This window comes from Tamandua tetradactyla, chromosome 20, assembly GCF_023851605.1.
Source record: "Tamandua tetradactyla isolate mTamTet1 chromosome 20, mTamTet1.pri, whole genome shotgun sequence".
NCBI lineage: Eukaryota > Metazoa > Chordata > Mammalia > Pilosa > Myrmecophagidae > Tamandua > Tamandua tetradactyla.
Genome location: NC_135346.1, coordinates 60,233,659 through 60,259,942, shown reverse-complemented (window position 1 = coordinate 60,259,942; position 26,284 = coordinate 60,233,659). Strand labels below are relative to the sequence as shown.

General features: G+C 37.3%; 1 protein-coding gene across 7 annotated transcripts; it reads left to right on the top strand.

Moving 5' to 3' along the window:
• Positions 1-26,284, top strand: CLK4 (CDC like kinase 4). Of its 7 annotated transcripts, XM_077137824.1 has the most exons (14): positions 8,583-8,696; positions 11,821-11,879; positions 11,974-12,087; positions 13,017-13,239; positions 14,347-14,437; positions 14,840-14,906; positions 18,213-18,329; positions 18,418-18,584; positions 18,792-18,886; positions 19,137-19,266; positions 22,337-22,419; positions 24,722-24,801; positions 25,603-25,693; positions 25,784-26,284. In XM_077137824.1, exons 2-14 carry the CDS (start codon positions 11,827-11,829, stop codon positions 25,922-25,924), a joined length of 1,452 nt encoding a protein of 483 aa, XP_076993939.1. In that variant the 5' UTR covers positions 8,583-8,696; positions 11,821-11,826; the 3' UTR covers positions 25,925-26,284. The 7 variants fall into 7 exon arrangements, with proteins under 7 accessions (XP_076993940.1, XP_076993941.1, XP_076993939.1 ...); XM_077137825.1 differs by lacking the exons at positions 11,821-11,879; positions 11,974-12,087 and adding an exon at positions 1-135 and having other exon boundaries at positions 8,536-8,696; positions 25,784-26,277; XM_077137826.1 differs by lacking the exons at positions 11,821-11,879; positions 11,974-12,087 and adding an exon at positions 3,401-3,540 and having other exon boundaries at positions 8,536-8,696; positions 25,784-26,278.

The window sequence follows — 26,284 nt, the reverse complement described above, 5'->3', positions numbered from 1 at the left end:
AGGAGCCTTCAGTGATATACAGCCTTGAAAAGAGGTTATTTAAAGCAAACTCTTTTAGTCTTGCTGAAAGATGTACCCGGCTCTTTTTTCCCTAATGACCAAGTAAAAGTAAGCTGCTATTAATGACCACGTAAGGTAAGATGCTATGTACTTCGTCATATCAACTGAAGCATTTCGGTAAGAGTGAGTTAAAGGACCACATTAACAAGGCCCACTTGGGGGGCAAGCCTGGACTTAAATCCTGGTTGCCACACCTTTCGCTCTAGCTGTGATCTAGAGCGAATAACGAATGATTGCCTTAATAGGTCATTTAGGTTATCAAATGAGCTCATGTCTATTACGTGGTTGGCATGTTGTATTTGAGTATTGATAGCTTAAAAACAAATAATGTATAACCGAATACAGATTAGTAATTAGCAGTAATGGTTAACTTATAGGCATTAAAATCACCTTTGTAAAGGTTTCTCTATAAAGATGATAAACTTTTGTGAAACTTAATTTACACAATTTAGGCTTTGACTCTGGAACTCTGCTTTCATAGATGAGTGTTTTCTGTGACCAAAGTTAAGTACGTAGAATATATGTGCTAGAATACATGAAAAGAATATTCCTCTGGCTGCTCTTCAAAGCTAAGATTTCTCTTGAAACAGTGTTTTTAACCCATGGTTAAATTTAAGATTTTCTTGGACATACTTTTTTTGTGTGTCAGAGGTCAAACTACTGGATTAGGCAGTTTTTCCAATGTTGTTGGAAGAGTCTCAAAATTTAGACTTTTCATTGTCTTCTGACTAAAGGTGTTAATTTACCAGGTAATTGATTTAAAAGAGAAGGTTGAAGCTGCCAAGTAAAAATGTTAAGCTAACTGGTGTAACTTTGACTTAGTTTGGAACTTAAACTAAATGAGCAAAATGGCCTAAAGCTTATGTCGACAACATAGAAGTATTTAGCGGGCCCTGGGCACTGAGAAGAGATGCCAGAGATGATATAAAACAAGCCTTTCCCTCAACTTGAAACCAAAGAAAGCAATTAGGAGCATCACAGTGCTGTATTACATGCCATAGACAAATGATGGTTCTTGACCTCTGATCACTGTACACTTTAATAAGTAGACCATTTGGTGGCACCCTTAAAATGCTCAACACAACTTTAAAACAAGAGAGCATTAATTACAAAGCATACTCCACTATTGGGTAATAGTATCTTGTAATGTCTGTAAAAGCCTCTGCAGTTGGCCTCTCCACTTGACCACATGGCTGGCTTTTAACCTTGCGCTACTGTTGAGCAGAATTGTGTACTGTCCTGACCACACTCTATTATTACCTCCTGAGTGAATGATCTCATCCTCCAGCCAACAGGGAACTTTTCCCAGGTGCCAACCTGAACTTAAAACTTTACATTCAGCAAGTTGAACCCCACTTTACCTTGTGTATTATTTAGGGTTCTCTAGAGAAACAGAATCAACGGGGAACACTTGCAAATATAAAATTTATGAAAGTGTCTCACGTGACCGTAGGAATGCAGAGTCCAAAATCCACAGGGCAGGCTGCGAAGCTGATGACTCCAATGGATGGCCTGGATGACCTCCACAGGAGAGGCTCACCAGCCAAAGCAGGAATGGAACCTGTCTCCTCTGAGTCCTCCTTAAAAGGCTTCCCATGATTGGATTTAGCATCACTAATTGCAGAAGACACTCCCCTTTGGCTGATTACAAACGGAATCAGCTGTGGATGTAGCTGACATGATCATGACCTAATCCTATGAAATGTCCTCATTACAACAGACAGGCCAGCGCTTGCCCAATCAGATGAACAGGTACCACAACTTGGCCAAGTTGACACCTGTCCCCAACCATGACACCTTGCAAGATCACCCAATCCACTCAGGTCAATATTCCATCTGACAGATATCTCTGAATGTATGTATACATGTGTTATTGTGTAAAATCAGTTGTAGGACTAATAAATTTCACTCTTTGGGCACAATTGGTTGGCATACCGGGATATGCCTTCGCCCGCTATCTGAGGTCCTCGACTCTAATTGGAGTAGTTAAAAGCTGGAAGATGGGAGATGATTAACGTGGTCAGGGAAAGCATCTTTAAGGCACTGGACCATGAAGGATAGGTAAGATTGAAATTTGTAGATGCAGAGATGATGGGTATTCCAGGTGAGGAGAATATTGCCTCAGTTTCATTCTGAAGTATAAAGAATGTTCACTTCCAACTCTCTTTTCAGATACCTTCTTGAAGGTAGGGTACAATCCATGAGAATACACTTTACCCAAAGTAGAGTGCACAAGTTTCTACAATGTTAGATCAAAACTCTAACCAGGCCCGAGAGTCCAGATATCCACCTGTTTTAAGGACAAATGCCTACAAAAGTCCAAGCCTGCCGTACCAAATTTAATTCCTGCCTTCTCATTTCCTCCAGCAAATCCTTATCAGAATACAGAAACCCCTGGACACTTTTCAGTAGTAACAGTACCTGACCCCTTCCAGCATTTGTCAGTGCCAGCCTTTTCCTCACTGAAACCACTCCTCCCTGGCTTTCTCTTCCTTCCCTGATTATTTCGTCTCGGGCTTCCTTTCCTTTCCTCAGGGATCGACCTTTGGCTTTCCCTCCACTTAGAGTACCACAACTGCCAAATATCCTATTTGAGGTAAGCAAGACCTTTGGGGTTCAGTAGTAGACTCGCAGACTTGGTTGAACTCTGCCTTGGTTGAACAAAATCAACCCTCAGCGCCAAATAACGGGGGGAACTTCATTAGGGAGACTTCCAGCTGTTCAACTCTTCCTGAGAGGCAGGAACCATAATCAGAAGAAGCAGGTACGAAGTCTGAATATCTGAAACCTCCCTGATTACTGTTCGTCTTTCTAAGGAAGACTAGATGCATTAAAAGCATAAGCAACCCCGAGAAGTTGTTTTCTGAGACCGCCTCTTTATTGACCCGAATTGATTTTTAGACTGGAAGCTTCAAGCGGGCAGGGACTCAGGGTATCTCGTCCCCTGGACGAACCCCAGTGCCAGCCCGGGAGCTGGCCCAGGGTGGGCTTTGGCGCTCACCCCAAGCACGTTGGCTCGGTCTGCAGTGGAGGTCCTGGGGCGGGCGGAGGGCGGGTAGCCAAGGTCCGATGGCGCCAAGGGCCACGCACTTCAGGATGACTCCAGTTTAAGGAGCGACACACGCCCCGCGCTTTGGGCAGGGCACAAACGTTTCCTCCCGGCTTCATGCAAGCCCTCTGAGAACGAAAACATAGACCAGGAGCCAGGCCGGCGTCCAGGCAGGCGAGCCGGGAGCCGCTTCGTGCGCGCCGCCGACGGGCGAAGTGACGTCACGAGAGCCCCGCCTCCTAGGGGAGCGTCGGGAGCGCGCGAGGCTGTTACGCAGGCGCGTTCGTGCGGCGTAGGGGGCGCTAGAGGCCGCCTGGGGGTTGTAGAGCGAGAGCTCTGCCGCCATTTTGTGGTGTGTTTGTCGCAGCGGTTGGAAGAAGACGGCGGTTTGGCGAGATTTCTCGGCCGCAGGGCCTTTTGCTTTTGCGGAGGTGAGGTTCCGGGTGCGGTGTGCTTGGCAGGTCTCGAAGCCAGGTGTCGAAGCAACGACGTGTTCAGGGCCTCGGCGGCTGCTGAGTTCCTCCTAGAGTTGCTGCTAAACCGGGGTGGGGGAGCGGACCTTAAAAGCCTCGAGTTGCTCAGGTGGGGTCGGGTTAAAGTTCTGAAGTGAAAAGCCCGCGTCTTTGTCGGGGACCCTCCGCTGAGAGCCCCGGCAGCTCGCACCGCCCCTCCCGAGGCGCCGGGATGGCTCGTCCGGGGATGGCTCTGAGGGATGAGCCGGGGCCGCCGCCTGCCGGCGAGAGCGAGGACGTGCCGGGGGCGGGGGGGGACGTGTCGGGGGGCGGGGGCGGGGGGACGGGGCGGGGGCGGGGGGGACGCCCCGGCAGCGTGGACGCCCCTGTGGAGCAGTCCCTGGTGTGGGTGTGTCCTCACGTCGATTCCTCCCTTCCTTGTGGTGCCGCCGGGCGTTTGCCCACGACTGTGAGTGCACCAGAGGTCCTGGCCAGGTGCCCCGAGGTGGGGAGGCCCGGAATGGGGCCCGGGCGTCGGAGGAGCTGCACGGCTGAGAGTTCAGGTGCTGGAATTTATTTAGCTCAAGCTGGTGAAAGGTTGAAAGACAGGGAGGTTCGTTCCTTCTGTTTTTGTTGTTGTTGTTAGAGAAGATGTGAGTTTACAGAACAGTAATGCATAAAATACAGGATTCCCATATACTACTTACTCTGTTATTCATACCTTGTATTGGTGTGGTACATTTGTTACAATTGATGAAAGCAAATTTTAGTAACTGTACTGTTAACTATAGTCCATGTTCTAATTTAGGGTTTACTGTTTGTGTTTGCAAGTCCATAGTTTTTATTTAATTTTTGCTCTAGTGCCATATATACCACCTAATATTTCCCCTTTTAACCACATTCAAATGTATAATTAATTCAATGCTGTTAATTAGGTTCACAATGTTATGCTACCATCATCACCATCCATTGCCAAAACTTTTCCATCGCCCCAAATGGATGCTTTGTACATTTTCAGCCCTATTCTTTGCCCTAGTTCCATCCCCTGGTAATGTATATTCTCGATTCTGACTTTATTAGTTTTCTTCTAATTATTTGATATTGGTGAGTTTATACAGTATTTGTTGTTTTGTGTCTGGCTTATTTCACTCAATTATGATGTCCTCAAGGTTCATCCACTTTGGCACATGTATCAGAACTCCGTGCCTTTTTACAACTGGATATTATTTCATTGTGTGTATTTTGTTTATCCGTTCATCTGTTGATGAACAGTTGGGTTCCTTCTGTCTTTTGGCAGTTGTGATGTTGCTGCTATGGGTATCATACCCAGTGCTAGATATGGTGTGCAAATATCTTCCCAAGTCCCTGCTTTCAATTCCTTTGGGGTAGGTACCTAGAAATGGGATTGCTGGGTCTTACAGTGATTCTGTACTTTCTGAGGAACTGCCAACCTGTCTTCCATAGTGGTGACACCATTTACTTTCCCACCAACAGTGAACAAGTGTTTCAGTTTCTCCAATTTTCCATTTTTTAATACTAGCCATTCTAATGGATGTGAAATGGTATCTCATTGTGGTTTTGATTTCCCTTGATGGCTAATGGTGTTGAGCATCTTTTCATGTGCTGTTTGGCCATTTGTGTATCTTCTTTAGAGAAATGTCTTCAAGTCTTTGCCCATTTTTTAATTGGGTTGTTTTTTTGTTAAGTTGGAGGATTTCTTTATATAATCTGGATATTAAGCTCTTATCAGATATATGGTTTCCAAAAATTTTCTCCCATTATTTAAGTTGTCTTTTACTTTGATGATAAAATCCGTTGATGTGCAGAAATTTTTAACACTGATGAGGTTCCATTTGTCTGTTTTTCTCTTGTTGCTTGTACTTTGGGTATAAAGTCTAAGAAACCAGTGCCTAACACGAGATCCTGAAGATGCTTCCCTCCATTTTCTTCTAGGAGTTTGCTAGTTCTGGCACTTATATTTAAGTTTTGATATATTTAGGGACGGGTCCTCCTTCATTCTTTTGCATATGGAGATCCAGGTTTCCCAGCACCATTTGTGGAGTAGACCATTCTTTCCCAATTGAGTGTTCTTTGCCCCCTGCCAAAAATCATTTGGCCATAAATGTGAGGGTAGATTTCTGAGCTTTCAGTTTGTTTCCATTGGTCTATATTTAACCATGTGTCAGTATCATGTTACATAACTTTGTAATAAGTTTTAAGATTGGAAAATGTGAGTTATCCAACTTCATTCTTCAGGATCTTTGTGACTGTTTGGGGACCCCTTACCTTTCCAGACGAATTTAATGATTGCCTTTTCCATTTCTTCAAAGAAGGCTCTTGGAATTTTGATTGGGATTGTGTTGAATCTATAAATAGTTTTGTGTACAGTTTACACCTTAACAATATTTAGTCTTCCAATCCAGGAACACAGAATGCCCTTCCATTTATTTAGATGGTCTTTGATTTCTTTTAGCAATGTTTTGTAGTTTTCTATGTACAAGACCTTTATATCTTGTGGATTTGTTGGTTATCTGTTTCTTTATTTTCTATTCCATTTGTCTCATCTTTATATCCTTTCTTCTTCTTACTTTAGATATAGTTTTCTGTTTTTGAGGTTAGGTCTTTGGCTTGAAATCTTTCTTCCTTTTTAATGTATTTAGAGCTATAAATTTCCCTCAACACTGCCTTTGCTGCAGCCCATTAGTTTTGATATTTTGTATTTTCATTTTCATTCACCTCAAGTTACTTCCTCATTTTCCTTGTGATTTCCTCTTTAACACATCAGTTGTTTACAAGTACATTGTTTAATTTCCACATATTTGTGAATGTTCCATTTCCCTATATGTTATCATTTCCTGCCTTCATTCCATTGTGGTCAGAAAAGATACATTGTGTGATTTCAATGTAAATTTTTATTTTTGCATGAGTAGGCTCTGGGAATCATACCCGGGTCTCTGGCATGGCAGGGGAGTATTCTGCCACTCAGCCACCATTGCACCACCCCCACTATTGCACCGTTATCAATATTAATTTATTGAGACTTGTCACCTCAGATGTGGCCTATTCTGGAGAATGATCCGTGTGTGCTCAAGAAAAATGTTGCTGTTGGGTAAATTGTCTGTATGTCTGTTCGAGCTAGTTGGTTTAGAATATTCTTTCCAGTTTTTTATTTCCTTGTTGATTTTCTGTTAAATGTTCTATCCTTAATGAAAGTATTGTTTTGCAGTCTCCTACTATTAATAAAGACTATTTCTTCCTTCAGATCTGTCTGTATTTGCTTCATGTGTTTTGGAGTTCTCCTGTTAGGTGCATATACATTTATAATTGTTGTGTCTTCTTGTTGAATTGACCTTTTTATCAATATACAATGGCCATCTTTGTCCTTAGTAACTTTTTTACTTAATCTGTTTTATCTCATATTTATATGCTATCCCAGCTCTTTTGGTTACTGGGTTACTGTTTTCCCAGTAGAGCCACAGCCAGCAATCCCTTGCCCCAGCCAGCACAACTTGACTGCTCTCCACAGTGTTTGGTAAGAGAGTTCTGTGAACTGCCTCCATGCAGACATGTTCTGGGATGGCAAGTCCCTGAGGCTGCCACCAGAAAGATTGTGCCAGATGTACAAACTCCTTCTAGAACCAGAATCAAGGATTCACACTGGGAACATGGGTCAGTTCAGGGAAGGGGTGTGGGAGAGGCCAGCCAAAATGCCTTGAGATTCTATCACTCAAGGGGTTTTGTTTTGTTTTGTTTTAATTGATTCAGTGCTTAACCTATTACTGTAGTCCTTAGTAACTGTTTTCTGGAGCTTTGAGGAAGATTTGAGGAAGATGTTTCTGCCAGTTCTGCTAGCTGTTCAAAGCTTCTGAAGGGGAAAGACCCCTGAAGCACATTTCATTATGCCATTTTGATTGGAGTGCATCTCAAAGACATTTTTATTCCACTTGAAATCATTTCAGTTATTTCTTGCATTTGTTTGTTATTAAGACGTTTGGGCAAGTTGAATGAAGTTAACTAAATTGTTCCATTTTGCCTTTTTCAGCTCTTCGCAGAGTTGTGAAATTCTTCCCTTTTTACCTGTTAAACTTACCCTAACTATTTAGCAAATGGTTTAGACATCACTGTTAAAACTTAATTGTTTTAAAAGTGAATTAAGATAGGGAGAGACAAATAGGGATGACATTCATCAAGCGGATACCGAACCTGAAATGAGCCAATGCAGTGAGGGTTGTGGATGGAGACACAGGAACTTGTCACCAGCATTGTCCTGATTTCCTTGTGACCTTACTTCGTAGTACAGCCTCATAGGTTGATTTCTTTTTCAGCGTCACTCCAGATCTATAATGAATATCATTTAACTTTAAGAATGATCTGAAAATAAGTTTTCTGGATACAAAAAATGAATTCATGAGATCTTATTTCCTTCAGTTTGTTTTTTGAATGCTGTTTTCTATTTACTGTGTTTTTTTCAAAGCTTGGAGTTATTCTGAGATTTAGAGAAAAGAACTCTAGAGTATTTGAGAAGCAGAAGCAATCACAGCAGTAACTTAACTAGGAAATCAGTAATCACTTGCCATAAATGGAAAGTAACAATTAAAAGGAAATTAAAGCTGAAGAAAGTTAATGTATTTCCAGTTATGTACTGTTAACTACTAAAGGCCCTAAACCTAAGCCCTGGCCTTTCTTTCTTATTTTTATAATTCCAATTAGCATGTGTTGGTTGAATGCAAAACGCTAAACTGAGTTTGTTCTGGATATATTCAGAGGGATTGAAAGAAAATAGAGCCGTATAAGAATCATATGACAAACCAATGATATGATTCCCCATGCCTTGGGAAACATTACTTAAAAAAATTTAGAGCCTGTATGATCATGGTTACTGGGTGTCTATGTAACTGTCATTAATGTCTAACATTGTATTTCTTACATATAATTTTTGCACTCTGACCTCCACAACTCTTCATTTGTTAACAGATGCGGCATTCCAAACGAACTCACTGTCCTGATTGGGATAACAGAGAAAGCTGGGGACATGAAAGCTACAGTGGAAATCACAAACGGAAGAGGAGGTCTCACAGTAGTACACAAGAAAATAGGCATTGTAAACCACATCATCAGTTTAAAGAATCTGACTGGTAAATTACTCTTGAACTAGTAACATTTTAGCGCTGATAGTTTTAATGGTTTGTCATTTGTGTATATTGCTTTTCTCTATCAATAGTTTTTGTAATTCAGTCAACAAATATTTTTTCAAAAGATACCAAGTGCGTGTTATGGACTAGACGCTAGAGGTGCTGATGCTGCAGCTGTGAATGACGCAGAGTTTTACGTTCATATGCCATGTCTGTTTGGCAGTGGTGGGACAGTTGATCAAGTGAATATGAAACATACCGAGTCCCAGCTTTGTATAGGGTGCAATGGGAAGTTAGCAAAAAATTCTCCTATAATTTGGCTACCATGGCATAGCTGGAGAGATAAGCACACATAAAGTAAATAATGAGGAAACAACACCCAGTAACTGCCCTTAACTGGTGTGTAGGGGAGAGATATATGTATGTTGGGATGCTTATTTAGTGTTTCACAAATGAGATATGATCCGGGGATGTGGAGGAGTTACTCAAGATAAGAAGAACAGTAATGCACTATATGGGTATGCTAAATTGCATTGGGGATTAGTCATTTATATTATGTTGTATAGGTTATACTTACAAATAAGGGCAATGTGTGTGTTCACTTGGGAATTTTAGTAGCTTGCTTCATTGTGAGGACCATCATTCCTCTGCAGATAGTAGCTAGTAATTTAGGAAAGGGGCTTAATAAAAATTACCAATAGCATGTGTTCTGTTATATTGCATTCTTACAGGTGTAAAATTTGGAGGTAATATAGTTAAAACAGAATTAAGGAAATTTTCACATTCTTAAATGATTAAAAGCTAGGTGGGTAGAATTTCTCTCACTCTGTCTTTAGTTCATTTCCCTTTCTCATTGTTTTGTTGGTTCTATGTTTTCTCCTTGTTTTGTGCAGATGTTCCATTGGGACTGTTTGCCAGATTGCTTTCTAAATTAGCCAGCTGGGGTTACTTTTAAAAACAGTATGTAATTTTTTTTCTTTCTCCATGCTAAACAGAATTGTTCTGCAGAACGGTGAACTTGTAATCAATGCAGACTAAATCATTCTTCATCACGGAATGTTGTTTTTATTTTTTTAATCATAAACGTAGGAGAAAAATGCAGAAAATTATAAGATAGGCTTGGTGTAGGAGGCTAAGTCCCCCATTATTTGGTTGAAAAATTATTTCAAATTATTCTTAAAAATATGTTTGTATGCATAGCTTTGCCTCTTATTTCCTGAAAATAGACTCCAGAAAGGGGTCTGTTTTCCAACTTAAGGGTTGTAAAATCTTGTAAGGCTTGCTGCGTATTCACAGTTTTTCCAAGAAAAAATTTGTGTCAACTTATATTCCCACAACATGCTCCTTCAGCAGGCATGACTATTTTGAAAGGGCTGAAATGGTATTTTGTTTTAATTTAAAATTTTAAATTCATAGTGCATTTGTCCATTTCCATGTATCTTTTGATTACTTGGACATTTTTTCAGTTCTTAGTCAATTTTTCCATTGAAGTGTTTGTATATTACTTATGGATTTAAAAGAGGTCTTTATTGTTTACTGTTTTAATGCTTTAGTCATTTTTATTGCAAAGTGTCTTTCTGATTTGTCTTTTTGGCATTAGCCTGTGAATTCCTGCAGGCTTTCTCAGTCATTCTACACACTGTCTTAGGAAGACTGACATAAATACCACATTTATATTTTGTGGTCAAAAACCTTAAATGTCTTTGGGATAAAGTCTTAACTCAGTGATTCTAAAACTTTAGTGTGAATAATACTCACCTTGGAGGTATGTTTAAAATGCAGATTAACAGATTTAGATTTACTAAGTCTGACTTTGAGGCCCAGAGTACTTTATTTTTAATAAGAAATGCCAGTTCTGATGTGGTTGATAAACAGATCCCCTTTTGAAGAAGTACTGTTTTAACTGGCATGCAGGGCCTTTGATGATCTGTCCCATTTATTTACTTGTCTGTATTCCTCTATGTGAAAACTACTACTCTTGCTGAAATTGTCTACTCAGTGTCTCCTCAGTAATACATAAACAAACCCATCTCTACGTGTTCATGACAAAAAGAGCTATATAAATGTATGATGGTGATTATGCTATTCTGCCCCCCTTGGAGTTTCTTTTACTTTCCATTTTGTCCAAGTCCTGACTTCCCTTTACAGTGTAACACTGTCCCCATCTTTCTCACGAAGTCTTGCCTGACTACTTTAAGCAGATTGAGTTCTTTGCCTTCTGTGACTTTATGCCCTCTTGTGACCTTTCAGCATTTCCTGCATTGTTAGGTTTTGTTTTATTTTTGAGTAGTCTCAGATTGTTCATTATTTGTTGTCAAGAACTTTGCCTTATATAATTTTTTTTTAACTCCCACAGGACCCGTATGGAAATACAAACAAATGCTCATGCCCTCATCAGTCTTGGTTTTTTGAAATATTCACTGGGCATTCAGTGAATATTTTTTAAAATAAAGTCAATCTGTTTTTCTGCCCACCCTGTCCATAGCCTTTATAATTTGATAGTCTTTGTTTATATAATCTCTAAAAGTTGGTTGTTATAAAGAGCTCCTTATCTTTTTAGTTTATCCTTCACCCTATATTTTGTTATTCAATAGATTAAGGATTTTCAGCAGCTCTAATTTCAGTTAATATTCTAAGAATATTATTTAAGATTAGTTTTTTTCTGATAGAAAAATTTTGGATTATTCTAGGGAGGATGCCTGACAGAATTATATAGGAGGCTCTTAAGCATCTGGTGATTTCTAGCTGGCTGTTTTTCAGCTCTCCCCCTGACAGCTCCATACCAGGTGCTGAATGACATCCCAGACCTAGACCTGCAGTCTTCCTCTCATTACTCTGAGTGGTCTCTCCAATGGATAGAAGTTAAAGCTGACGCTAGGGAAAGAAAGGGGGTTCCTGCATCTCCCTGCCAAATTTGATGCCTACCCTTGTTGGATAGCAGTTTTATTGATGTTTCTTTCCTTTATTTCTCCATAGATCGGGCCCCTGGAGGGAACAAAATGACAGCCTATGCTGGGGAAAGGAAAGGGGTTGGTGAGGGCAATCTAGTCAACATCTATCACTCCATTGCTTGTCAATTATTTTAGCTGGTTTGTCTGACTGGGCAGGTGTCCCCTCTCTCCCTCAGTGCTCCATGTGCATCCCTCTTGAAGCTTCGTACTCTGTTGAAGAGGACACTCATCCCAGGTAGAGAGGGGGATGGGAAATTGGGCCAATTGAATCTTTGTCCTTTTCTTTCCATCAGATCAGACTGCTTAACTGGGATTCATTGACTTCCTAGAGTCCATGACCCCTCTGAAAGTCTTTGCCAAGTTTTGTTTATGCACTTGGCATTTCTTGGGAGGAGAGGATCCATAGCTTTCATCCATTCAGAACTCAAGCAGTATGGCACTAGGTGATGTTCTCTTTCATGTAGCCTTCTTAGTATTTCTCAAGCAGGAATGACAGAAAACTATAAATACAAAGGGAAATAGGATGGTGGGATCATATTCTTAGCAAGCAATTACAAGAATCCTTTCTCATTTGAGTGGGGATGTATAAATTAGATGTCCTTGGCACATGAGGCAGTCCTTAAAAGCTGTGCTGTCTCTCAGGCAAGAAATGCAAAGGGGGCAGGAGATAGGATAGGTGATGTGTTTCATAAAATTGGCTTGCGAATAATTTAAGAGTACAAAACATCTCAATTTTTGTTTCTAATGTGCTTTGCAACCGTGGCAAATCACTTTCCCTCTAGGGACTTAATTTAGTCATCTGTAAAGTAAAAGAGCAGGAATGCATTTTAGGTTCATTCCAGCTCTGATACACTTTTCATGAAAGAACTTTGTGTGCCAGGAATATCTAAAATACACTTACATCAAAAGGGAAAGGAATCCTGTTTTGCTTGCCTCTGATTGTGCATGACTTTGTGAGCAAGCTTAGTTACAAATGTATGTATCATAACAGTGAGGGATTCCAGAAGAGCAGTTTTGGAATTTTTTGTTTTAACTTTCTCCAGAAGGTAAAGGAATACTTGACCAAGTAAACACCAAACATGACAGATGAATGAATGATTTGACTCAAATCAGTTTTCTTCCTTGGTGTGAAAATGCTTGATAGCAATCTGTATAATAGAGAAATATGTACTTATTTGCTTATTGGTTAAAGTAAAATTATTTCTTAGTTTTATGAAGAAAGTATAAATTCTAATATGATCATCAGTTTGAAATTTTTCTCATTTTATTGAGTTAGTTGTTTAAAACCAGGAATTCTAGAGAAAATGTTTTGTTTGAACCACATTATTCTGGAATGAAAAGAATAATTGGATATCCTTTCATGTGTTTACAGTCATTATTTAGAAGCAAGGTCCTTAAATGAGAGAGATTATCGGGACCGGAGATATATTGATGAATACAGCAATGACTATTGCGAAGGATATGTTCCTAGACATTATCAAAGAGACATTGAAAACAGTTATCGAATCCACTGCAGTAAATCTTCAGGCCGAAGCAGGAGAAGCAGCCCTAAAAGGAAGCATAATAGACACTGTTCAAGTAACCAGTCATGTTCGGTAGGATTGATTTTGTTTTTATTTTGGGTGGATTCTTACTTGTGTATAGAAATTCATGAGCTGATAAATTTGGAAAAGTTTCTTTATATATACAATGCTATTTGGATATTTTGGAAAAGTTTCTTTATATATATTATGCTATTTGGATATATTATAGTTGTGTTTATTTATAAGTTGTAAGGAAACTTCCAAATTCTCATAGCTGTATTAGCTAACCCTCATTTGCTCATATGTACTCATTTTCTCATGAGACCAGGTCAGGAGTTTGATAATTTTAATAATAAAAGATACTTTACTTTTGTTTTGTAATAAGATCTTATGAAAGTATGAAGCACCCATGTTTTCTGTCATCGTAAATATTGTTTTACTTTAAAAGAAATCCCTTTCCTGATACTTGGAAACAATTATGGAGGATTGCACTGATGAAACTTAAATGTTTTAACCTATTTGTAGCACAGTTCCGTAGCATCATTGGCTACAACTAACAGCTGAAGTTCTGAAAATGGGTGCTGAATGGAAAATGTATTATCCAAAAAGCCTGCCTTTTTTCCTACTCAGACATCTTCACCTGTTTCATCAGTAAACTTGAATTGTGTTCCTCCCCAAGTGTCTTTCTGTAGAACTTAAGTGCAACATTAAAATTAGTCTGTTTTCCCATTTTATTTTAATCATGTATATGTAAAAATATTAAGAACAATTTCAACTAATCATGATATTAAAAAAAAATTCTGGCAAACTAGACATCTCAACTCACAGCAAATGCTATTTATAACGAGATTAGTAAATCATGACATAGCATTCTTTAAATTTCAGACTTCAATTAAATCAGTATCTTTAAGAGACAATTGTATTGTTTTTTTCTATTGCCACTTTAAGTATCTTATCTGAAAATCTGTTCCTTGCCATGTTTCTCTTCTGTAACATAAACTGTGCCCTGTGAATTTCTGGGGACTGAATTTGAAATTGCTCCTGCCAACTGTTCGTGGCCTGGTGCTTATCTGAATGCCTGAATATCTCCCCGCTGAATGAATTGCGTATTCTGCCCTGAATTCACTCTGATATATTGATTGGCTGGACGATCTTGGTGCTGCCCACTTGCCGTTCCAGAAGAGCCACCGAAGGAAAAGATCCAGGAGTATAGAGGATGATGAGGAGGGTCACCTGATCTGTCAAAGTGGAGACGTTCTAAGAGCAAGATGTATAGAATATTTTTCAACACTTTTTAAACTTTACAGACAGAATAATCTTTTTAAGAATAGATTGTCAGCGGGGGGCTAAAGAACTCTTCATTGCTTTTTTTGTTTTGTTTTCTTGTGGGTTGGTTTGTTCTTTTGTATTTCTTCTTTTCTGTAGAATTTAAATATTTCTACTCAAAAGTTCCAAAATAATCAGTGGAATTTGAGATTAGAGCAAGAAAGATAGCTCTGTCTAATTGTTTTTGTAGCAGCTGAAAATAAAATAATTTGAGTGATGAAATCTTAGTTATGCTTTCATGTAGAGATCATTTGGAAATATTCCACATTTAAGCATTCATTGTTTGAATAACTTGCTGATTTATACGCATGTATGCCTTACACCTCCTTTTTTCCCTTCACTTTAGATGAAATAGTGGATACTTTGGGTGAAGGTGCTTTTGGCAAAGTTGTAGAGTGCATTGATCATGACATGTAAGTTTTGTGGGTTTTTTTCTTTTTTGAACACTGATATTTTAGATGAAATATTTTAAATAGTAGCTCTGTTTTTCTGGAAGGTATAAATATTCAAGAGAATTTATTTAAATACCATAAGTGTGAATTTTGAACAAGAATGCTGACAAATTTAAATCAGATGGAGTTCATTGAAATTAAAGCAGGTATTCAAGTAAAGACATGTTGAGTTATTGCTTTCCCAGAACCTAGGCCCTTGGATTCCCTTTGGATGCTGGAACCAGAGAATGTTGGAGTACATTCCAAACTACCCCCACTGAAGAGATGGTGCATTGGTCCCAAGAGAGGGAACCGATAGCAGTCCAGGCCCTGAACCTAGGTATCCAACCTCCCTCCCAGTTCAGAAGTTGCCACTGTCCCTCCATCCCCACCCAACAGTTCCTTGCTCATAGTGGTTTTACTCTTATTTTTGGGTCTCAGGGACAATGTGCATGTCTAATCTTAGTAGTTCAAAAACTTTTATTAAAAGGATAATATTTGCAAGTTAGGGTTAGCTTCTTTAAAAGAAATTGTATTACTTAAAGCCTCTAGAGAAAAGTCCAGGTTCTTTCCTGAAACATATAAGCCCTTTGTGATTTAACCATCTCTCCTTCATTTTGCATTTTCTTCTAGAACATCTATAGCTGTTGTTTATAAACTTCTTTGTAAATAAACGTCTTAAAAAGAATTCAGTGAAACTACCCATTTCTAAATTGACATCTAAAATTTTTCACCATAAACTAAAATCATTGAGATAGATACAATTTCCAGCTTATTATAAATAATAATATTTAAATTAAACTGTCATCCCTGTTTAAATGTATTTGAGGAAATCTAAATAACCACCATCACCCATGAACAAACTCTTCTTGAATATTTGTAAATGTTTAATCATTGAACTTATTTCCATTCCACTTTCCATCAGGAATATCATCCTAAGAATGTCATCTCTTACTATAAGAATATAATATTTTATAAATAAATTGTATTTTTTTATTTAACTACCACAGAAACATGAATATAACTTGAAATCTTTAAAAATTTGACTTGAAATGATTTCAGACTGTATTGGTTTGTTAAAGCTGTTGGAAAGTAATATACTAGAAATAGAATGACTTTTACAAAGGGAATTTATGATGTTACAAGTTAACAGTTCTAAGGCTTTAAAAATGTCCAAATAAGACATCCAGAGAGAAAGATACCTTGATTCAAGAAAGGCAAAGATACCTTGGTTCAGGAAAGGTGTATGGTCTAGAACACCCGTCAGCTGGGAAGGCAGGTGGCTGTACTGCGCTGGGGTCTTTGGCTTCTGGTTTCAAACAGCTTCCCTGGAAGTGTTTTCTTTCTGCATCTCCAAACATCTGGTCTCCTGTTGACTCTGAACTTTCTCCAAAATGTTTCCCCTTTTAAAGGACTCAAGTAAACTAATCAGGGTCCACCTTGAATGGGTGGAGCCATATCTCCATCTGTCAAAAAAACACAGCCATAAATGGGCACGCCACATCTCTGTGGAAATAATCTAATCAAAAGTTTCCTACCCTAAGTAATAGGTCTGGTGCCACAAGATTGGATCCCGATTAAAACATGGCTTCTCTGGCATATATAATAGTTTAAAACCAGCACACAGACTAATCGAAACATTGCTAAAATAGTTAAAAATAATTCCTATACCCTTCACTCAGATTCCCATGTGAACATTTTACGTTCTCTGTATATTGTACATTTATCATTGCTTTATCATTCTCTCTCTCTATTATATTTTCAAATTTTGCCACCTTAAGCTACAGATCTTAGATTTTATTAGTTTTCCCATTAATGTCCTTTTAAATATTCCTAATATTCCAAGTTCCTCGGTATTTGAGGTGTTCAGATTACCAGTATTCAGTTGATCAGAATAGAAATCTTTGAATTTTAATACTTACTAATATAAGACCTGAAAAGTAAAATTTCATTGGAAATATATATCTTTAATTGGGATGTTAGGTCTTTTTTAAAATGAGCATATATATCCATAGATGAATATCTCTTAGTGTTTAACGTTAAATCTTCTGTTTTCATTTTTATAGTTGTAAACACTTAAAAAATTGGTCATATCATTCAATAGATTGGAACTAGAATGAGTTTCATCACAGCAGTTTTATAACAGTTTTTTTGAAAAGTTATAGCAGCTCTTTTAAAGAGTCTTGAGATATATATCAAAAATTCTATGGAGATTATTATCCAAAAAAATTTTTTTTGCTTTTATCAGCCCACAACTTCATTGGGGCCTTCTTAAAAGCAGTGAATTGTAAACCACCAGACTTGGGAAAAGGTTTGCTATTCAGCCATTAGAATACATTTGTTTGCACAAAGATTTTTATACAGTCTGGCATACATCTTATAATGGTGTTAAAGGGTGGGTAAAGTTTTCTTTTTTAAAGTGAAAGGGCCCTAGTGAAAAAGTAGGCTTTAATGCCAGCTCATCCTCGGCAGAGCAGGTTTAGAAAGAGGACAAAAGGAAGTTGAAGGTCTGGAAGAGTCCCTCAAAATTATTCACCGTTCTATAGTTGTGAGAAGTATTCTTACAGATGCCCCAATCTAAAGACCACTGCCCTACAATTTTGCTATTCCTATCTTGTTTGTATTAATGAATTTGATATGCATTTTCTTCCTCCATCACTTAAAGATGATGTTTCCTTTGCCTGGATGTTCTATATCGCTCACAAATTTGACAACAATACCTGTCTTTCAGAACACTATTCTGTATTTCCTCTTCTCTGTAGAGCTCTGAACTCCCCAAAATATCCTAGTGGTTAGATTTATCTTCTGTACTCCTTAGTGTCTTGTGCCAAGTACTTCTAATGTTATGATCATTTGTTCACTCTTTATCATTAGTGAGGTCTGTGGTGACAAGCCTCCTTTGTTTTCATCACCCCGCACCTTTGCAGTATCTGGCACAGGGTAGCATCAAGCTTGGTAAATGAACGAATACTCAGCATTAGCATACTCTATCCTTGGTTTGCGTTTTTATCCTATTTTGACTTTACATTTGTTGTGTAAAATCTAGGTAAAGTTAAAATTCTGTAAACAAACATTAAGGTACATTAGTATTAAGGGAATCATTTCTCCATATGAAGTATATTTTGTCAAAATGCTTCATGAAGTTGTTATATGGAATCTGGTATAATATGCCCTGAAAGATTAATTTAGAAAAAAAGCATAGTAATGAATAAGATTATACTTTGCAGTATACATGGTTTCAAGCCATGTTTGTACATTTACTATTTTCATCTCAATTTTGTTTTTAAGGGATGGTATACATGTAGCAGTGAAAATCGTAAAAAATGTTGGTCGATACCGTGAAGCAGCTCGTTCAGAAATCCAAGTTTTGGAGCATCTAAATAGTACTGATCCCAATAGTGTCTTGTAAGTATACTTGAACTATGAGCCGTTATATTCCGTGAAATAATTAGAATTTTGTGTACTTAATTACATTTGTTTTGATGTATTTCAGCCGATGTGTCCAGATGCTAGAATGGTTTGATCATCATGGTCATGTTTGTATTGTGTTTGAACTGCTGGGACTTAGTACCTATGATTTCATTAAAGAAAACAGCTTTCTGCCATTTCAAATCGACCACATCAGGCAAATGGCATACCAAATCTGCCAGTCAATAAATTGTAAGTATACTGGATAAATCATTAAACACCAGAGAATTATAATTTTTTTTTGCACAGGTAACATATAAGCTCATTGTCACCAAAAAGAGCACATATTCTAGATAATGCTGAAACCATTCTTAACTCATATCCATGCCCCTAATTCCCCTCCCCCAGTACGAATTTAATTTGTAAATAAAACTAATACTGTTTTTTGTTCTCTTGTAGTTTTGCATCATAACAAATTAACCCATACAGATCTGAAGCCTGAAAATATTTTATTTGTGAAGTCTGACTATATAGTCAAATATAATTCAAAAATGGTAAGTTAAAGACTTGTCTTAAATTTGGTGGTTTTTTTTCATTAAAATTAATTTATCTTGGTGATCCTTGGATGAGGAATTTCACTTCTGAGGCTCTTTATCCTGGCATATAACATAGAAAGGCTGATCCTACTTTTCTCATGGGGTTATGGTGAGAAACAAAAACTTAAATCATGTGCAGCTCTTTTGGATACTGTGGTAAAATATGATTATATTGATTTTCCTGTTCACTCACCTGTGTCCATTCTAGAAACGGGATGAACGCACCTTGAAAAACACAGATATCAAAGTTGTTGACTTTGGAAGTGCAACATACGATGATGAGCATCATAGCACTTTGGTATCTACAAGACATTACAGAGCTCCAGAGGTCATTTTAGGTCAGTAGATACCAAACTCCTTGATACTGTAATTGTACAGCTTTTATTGTGGGGAGGGGATACAGAAAATGTTTTCTATTTTCATGAAATCGGGACATTTGCAGTAAATAAAATATTTTTCCTGGGAGGGCAAAATGTGATGGCATAGTGAAAAATATTTCAGGTGGTGGTGATTTTTGAATGAGTCAGTCTTAGGTAACTGTAAGAGAATAGGCTTTATTGGTAAAGTACATCACAGCAATGTGATTTTGAAGTGATATAGGTACCTATTTTCTGTATCTTCCAAAAAATATGGTGCTAGAAGAGATGACCAAGGGTTTGGTTGGCAGACATCTAGATAGAGGGTGGATGGAAGTCAAGGAGGAAAGAGGGGTTGATCTAAGAGGAGAGCTTCTTTGATAACCCTTGGCGTAAGAAAGACTGAAAAAGAAAATAAGGTGCAGAGTTTTGAAATAAGGGAAAACTCAGTATGGGAGTATCTTAGGCCTCAAAATTAAAAAGTTAGAGACTAGGTCATATTAATAGAGCAAGGAAGCCAGAGATGGGATTGGAGGAACAGTGGGAAAAGTTCAGAGCAGGTGCTCTTGAGAGATCTAGATGGAGTAAAAGCACTACTTAGCTAAAAGGATAAAGGTCCATTCTCTCTCATTCTATTTAATGAGAAGTTAAATAGTAAAATATTTTTGTGCAGTCATGTCCACTTTTTATCTTTTTTTTTCTTTTTTCTCTACCAGGACTTGATAGCTCAGAATAGAAATGTGACAGCAGAACTAATGGTGCTTACCTAGAGTAGAGGACTGACAGAGTAAGAAAATCGACAGTGTTCTGCAGCTCTGGCCAATAGAACTTTCTCTGATGATGGAAATGTTTTTTGTTTGCACTGTCCAATCCAGTAGTGAAATGTTTTTTGTCTGCACTGTCCAATCCAGTAGCCATTAGCCAATTAATTTTAAATTTAGAGTCTCATTTGACTAGTGGCTACTCTTTTTGTCCCGCAATTTTAAGGCTTCTTTGAAATGAAAGATACCTGCTTAGTAGTAATGTCAGAAAGGAGCTGCTGTATTGTGGTAGTATAGAAAGGATAGTCATGGTTGAGGATTGAAGGCTACAAACTTCAGCTGTAATCAGAGCAAAATAAGCAATTTGCAATAAGGACAAAATAAAGAAATGTGAGAGGAGATTGTGGACAGAGAGGTATTTTCAGAGCATGAAAGAAGATAAAATGACTGGGTTTTGTCAGTTTAAAGATGCAGATCCCCACCTCCCCACACTACACACACACACACACACACATACACATTTTAACATCTCTGAAATCAGGACGAAATAATTGGTGTTTTTTTCTTTGATAATGATAGTGGTACATGAAACTGGAGCATCTTTTAGATTGGGTAAAATGTGGGAGTCATTTGCATTCAGACAAAGGAATCAGGAGATTGGGATGCTGTGGGATCCCTAGTGTTCCTGAGGATTAAGGCCAGATTATAATGGAGGAAAGATGTACTCCGGTGCTGCAATTGAAGAGGGCAGTTGATCTCATGGGTTTTTTTGTTTGTTTGCTTGTTTGTTTGTTTTAATTTTGTACCAAATAAATATTTTTTGCTTTAGTTTCATACAAGTTAAAGTTTTAAAATATTAATTACCATCTATTTTCAACACTCTGTATTATTGACTTTCCTTTGTTCTTCCTCATGCAAAAACATTTTTAAATTTGTACATTTATTCATTCTCATACACTCTAGGCATTCCTAGATTACACCATCTCAGTCTTTATCATCTATCTTTCCTTCTGATTTCATTTGTGCCCCCAGGCCTCCTCCCTCTAACATTCTCACATTCAGCTTCATTCAGTGTTCTAACATTATTATATTGCAGTTAGTTAGTATTGTGCTATCCATTTTTGAATTTTTACATTGATCTCATGTTTTGGATGTTAAGGTTGGGAGTGAATGATGAAAATGAATGAGGCGGAATTCCAGAGAGAATGAGTGCAGTATGAGTGCTGATTTAGAGAATGGAATCATTTAGAATGGTGTCCTGCAGAAAGTTACAAGTTACCTGGGGAAAAACTAGAGTGGGAGATGGAAAGAATGGTTGGAGAAGGAATTTTTTACCTGTGATCCAAGTTCTAACCTTTGCACAATGTGTGGTGTGTAAATATTATGAGATGAATTGGTAAATTCCCCAGGAGGAGCTGGCTGGCTGAAGTAGAGAGAGATTCTTGCTGACTGCTGAAATCATCACTTCTCTCTTTAAGGCCTTCAGCTGATTGGATGAAAGACTTATTTCAGGGTGGGCCCTGGTGGCTCAGCAAGCAGAGTTCTCACCTGCTATGCCAGAGACCCAGGTTTGATTCCTGGTGCCTACCCATGAAAAAAAAAGACTTATTTCATTTCTTAGGGCAATCTCCTGTGTTGATTGTAGATGCAGTCAGCTGATTGATGATTTAAATCCATGAAATACCATCATAGTAATGATCAGGCTAGTACTTGCTTGCCCAAACAAGTAAACACCATAACCTAATCAAGTTGACACGTGAGATTAGTCATCACAAATGGCTTTGTGATTTCTGCTTGTAGGCAAAACTGCATATAATTTCTAGTATAAGTCTTACGTAATTTATGTAGAATTACAGTATTTCTTTTAATGGAAACAGTAAACTCAGGCATCAGGCTAGTGATGATCAATAAAGTATAGTAATTATATTCTGACAATAATTATAAACCTATATTTGCACCAATAATATGCAAAGAAAAAAAAATTCCTGAAGCCACCATGAACTGGGTATAACCATTTCAAGCATTGCATGAATAGTTCAGAAACTTTGGAAGATTTCTACAAACGGTACTTATATTTAGAAAATGTTTGTGTGTCCCTTTTATTTTACATAACTGTCCCCTAATACATTTTCATGTCACTATGAGAGCATTCAGTATAAAACTAAAAATGTGAACCCTGAATTAACGTTCTCTTAACTGGGTTCTGTAAAGAAAAATGCTCTACCAGGAAAAATTTAGTGTATCAGTGATTACAAATTGTTACATAATAGAATGTTTTTGTTTTTAAATAGCTTTAGGTTGGTCTCAGCCTTGTGATGTTTGGAGCATAGGATGCATTCTTATTGAATATTACCTTGGTTTCACAGTCTTTCAGGTCTGTATCTAGTGCATTTTATTTACTAATTCATAATTTTGAATGTTAAAAGCATGTTAAACTTTTGGCCTCTGTATCGGGAGTTGCCCTGCTGTCAGTATTCTTAGGGTTAAATCTTACATGTGAAATCGTCGTCGTCGTCGTCTAAGACTCCAATCCAGATACAGTAAATACTGTTTCAGTATTATACAACTCCTGTGTAACATAGTACTAATGTGACCAGTTTTAATTCAGTTCTGATTAGGTCAGTCATCAGTGTGGCCATGAACAAATCATGTAATTACATTTTATAAAAGAATTCAGGAACAAGAAGTTGTTTTTTCAGTTTTAAGCACCTGTGATGCTCTAAGCACATTTCTGAGTGCTAAGTTTATAAAGATAAAAAGACCTGCAAAAGACAGATGTGGGAAGACTATTACAGTATAATGTGGTATTTGCTAAAATGGAACAAAGTATAAATTATAGTGGAAACCCAGGAAAGCTTAAAGTTAAATTTCCTTAGGGAAGCCTTCACTGAGGAGGTAGTGATTTTAATTAAGCCAACACTAGAAGGAAAAGTACAAGTTCATCTGAAAAATGGAGAGTGTGGTGGCCATGGCTGGAAGAGGAAAAAAAGTATTCCTAAATATGTAGAGGAATAAAGGGACATATACTAGTCAGGGAAGAATAAATAGTGTTGAAGTGTCATGTGTAAATGAGAGAATGATGAGTACATCATTCAAGTGAAGAATCCAGCCAGGACTGATCCATAAAGGACTTGCGTTCCACAGAAAGATAACTTGTTTTATCCAAGAACTCAGTGTTTCCAAATGTAAACTGATCCAACATGAGAACAACATTGTAGGTTTGACATTTTGGCCAATATTTAGAGATTAAATATTCCTACTTTTTTGATATTAAATATCCATTTTATAAAATGATGGTAATGGTTGTTGATAGATGACAGTTTTTAAATAGAAGTCCTTATTTTGGCAAAAATCTGTTTTGTTCTCCCCCTCAACCCCTCATTTTGCTTATATCTGAAATCTAAAAGTGTAGAAAATTATAGGTGATGGCATCTGTTGAAGAACTTTTAAGTAGGGTTGTAATATGATCAGGGTTTTTGTTTTTTGTGAGTGTGAGACGGCAGTCCTGGCACTGGAGAATTTATGTATCAGATCACTTGTGGAGATTAATTTGAAGTATGACAGTGAAGGGTAGAGATGAAGCTATTAATGAATTTAGATTCACCTAGGGAGCTGTTGCAAAATGTGCATTTTATTTTTATCATGAAGTGATTAAGGACTTAATATTTTTAAGGCAGTGTGCTAATAGCAGTACAAATAGTTGATAGATTTCGAAAAGCATTAGACATAGCCTCTGCTCTATAAAACAAGGGTCAGCGAACTGGCCTCTGGCCAACTCCAGCTTGATAACCTGTTTTAAAAAAAGAGAAAAGAGTATGCGACAGATCATTTGTGGTCAGGCAATCCTAAAATAATTACTGTCTTGCCCTTTATAGACGTTTGTTGATCCCTACCCTAAGAAGCATGTAATTTCAGCTGTGAGTTTAACTTTTTTCTCTATTCTACTTTAGCCGTAGCTCTGTTACCACATAGATTAAGCTTTGACTTGGGTTCATAATCCTCATTAATGAGGTATTTGCCTTGAGCTAGTTTGTTTTTTTTTTTTTTTGCATGGGCAGGCACTAGGAATCGAACCTGGGTCTCCGGCATGACAGGCAAGAACTCTGCCACTGCACCACCATCACCTGCCCATGAGCTAGTATTTTAACCTCTTTGAAATTCATGTTTTCCCATCTCTACTTTTGAGGCTTGTTGTGACAATGGGACTCTATTTTTATTGCCTAGGATTAGTAAATATTCATAAGTGACTATTACATTAATGAATAAATGTGAGATTTTGGTACTGAGAGAATGTTGTGTAAATAGAGAATAATTTTGGTTAAGCACCTGATTAAATTTGGAGGAGACATTTTTTTTTTCCTGGTAATCTTCCCTAGTCATTTCCTCAGGTAAACAGTACAAGATAAAGAAAAAAAACTGTCAGTTTCCTGCTAAACGAGTTATATGCTTTAATTGCTATACAGAACTTTACTGATTCATCTCAAAAAGACTTTAATTTTACTGAGTCTGCACCAGACAACACAGCTCATTCAGCATTGTTCCATCTTTGAAGTATGATACAGGGTAAATTGTGTATAGTCCAGTCCTTTTATGTCAGAACGATTTTCTTGTGTTTTCTTTTAAATGTGCATTTAGGGAAATGGGGATGCTAAATTTCTCTTTTCTACATTTTTTAGACTCATGATAGTAAAGAGCACCTGGCAATGATGGAACGAATATTAGGACCCATACCAACACACATGATTCAGAAAACAAGGTATGCATGTACAGTGGCCTATATTAAATCTGTAGAAAACCTGTATTTGTTATAGTGCTTATGCCAAGGACTAGAGATTATAGAATCTGTATCAGCAAGTATGGTCTTGATAATGAATGATATATAAAAGTTAAAATTAATTTTAACTAATGATAACTTATAATGGTATTTACCTTTTTTTTGAAAGTTAACAGTTGTAAAAATTAATACAGTATCTTGTTCTCTAGTAAACAAAATGACAGTTTTCGTACTCAAATTAACCTTTGCATAAGTGTTTTCATAAATTGATGTAAAAATAGTACGTAGAGTAGTAGAAAGAGCTTCTTTGGAGTCTTATCATCTAAGTGTGAATTTCATACTATTATTGCTAACCAGCCGTGTGCCTTTTGGTAAGATATATTAATATAGTGATTTCTAAACACAATTGTACCACAGAAGTCACCTAGGGGAAGAAATTTGAAGATTTCCCAGCCTTACTGCAGATTAGTGAAATCAGGATTTGTAGAAGTGGATCCAGAAATCTCTGTTTTGAAGCTGGCATTGTTCCATGCATACTATTTAGGAACATTTAGTTGGAACACTAAAACCTCAAAGATTGCAAGATTAAGTATATATTATAAGGTATCCTATATATAATTGTTGAGAGTTTTTGAAATTGTATACATTTGTATATGCATGTGTATATAGAGAGAAGAATATTCTCTTCCATCTATTTCCACCCTACTCTGTATCCCCCAGGAAGACAGCTGAGAGACGTGCATCTTTTGTTATTTTACTAATGCAAGCTTCTTTTTCCTGTAGGAAACGTAAATATTTTCACCATAACCAGCTGGATTGGGATGAACATAGTTCTGCTGGTAGATACGTTAGGCGACGCTGTAAACCATTAAAGGTAAAAGAAAAAAAAGATTAACAGTTGAAAAAAACAAGTGTTTGCTGTTTTTAATTTCTTTCTGAAATATTTTTTTCCCTCCTCATTCAGGAATTTATGCTTTGTCATGATGAGGAACATGAGAAACTGTTTGACCTTGTTCGAAGAATGTTAGAATATGATCCAACTAAAAGAATTACCTTGGATGAAGCATTGCAGCATCCTTTCTTTGACTTATTAAAAAAGAAATGAAATGAAAATCAGTGGTCTTACTATATACTTCTCTAGAAGAGATTACTTAAGACTGTGTCAGTCAACTAAACATTCTAATATTTTTATAAACACTTAAATTATTTTGTACAGTTAGGTGTAAATACTGTATGCTTTGTATCAATAGCGTAATTATCTTGTTAAGCAAGTATGGTCTTGAAAATGAAATATAAAAGTTAAAATTAATTTTCCTTTTTGAGATTAATTACCATTTTTAAAGACCTTTGGAATATCCTTTGTGTCAAGTGATAAATGTGATTGATCTTGTTTTTGTACATGGCAGTTGACTTTCTGAAGTGGTTTTTTTGAGTAAAAGGAAAATCTTGACTCCTTTATCCCTTT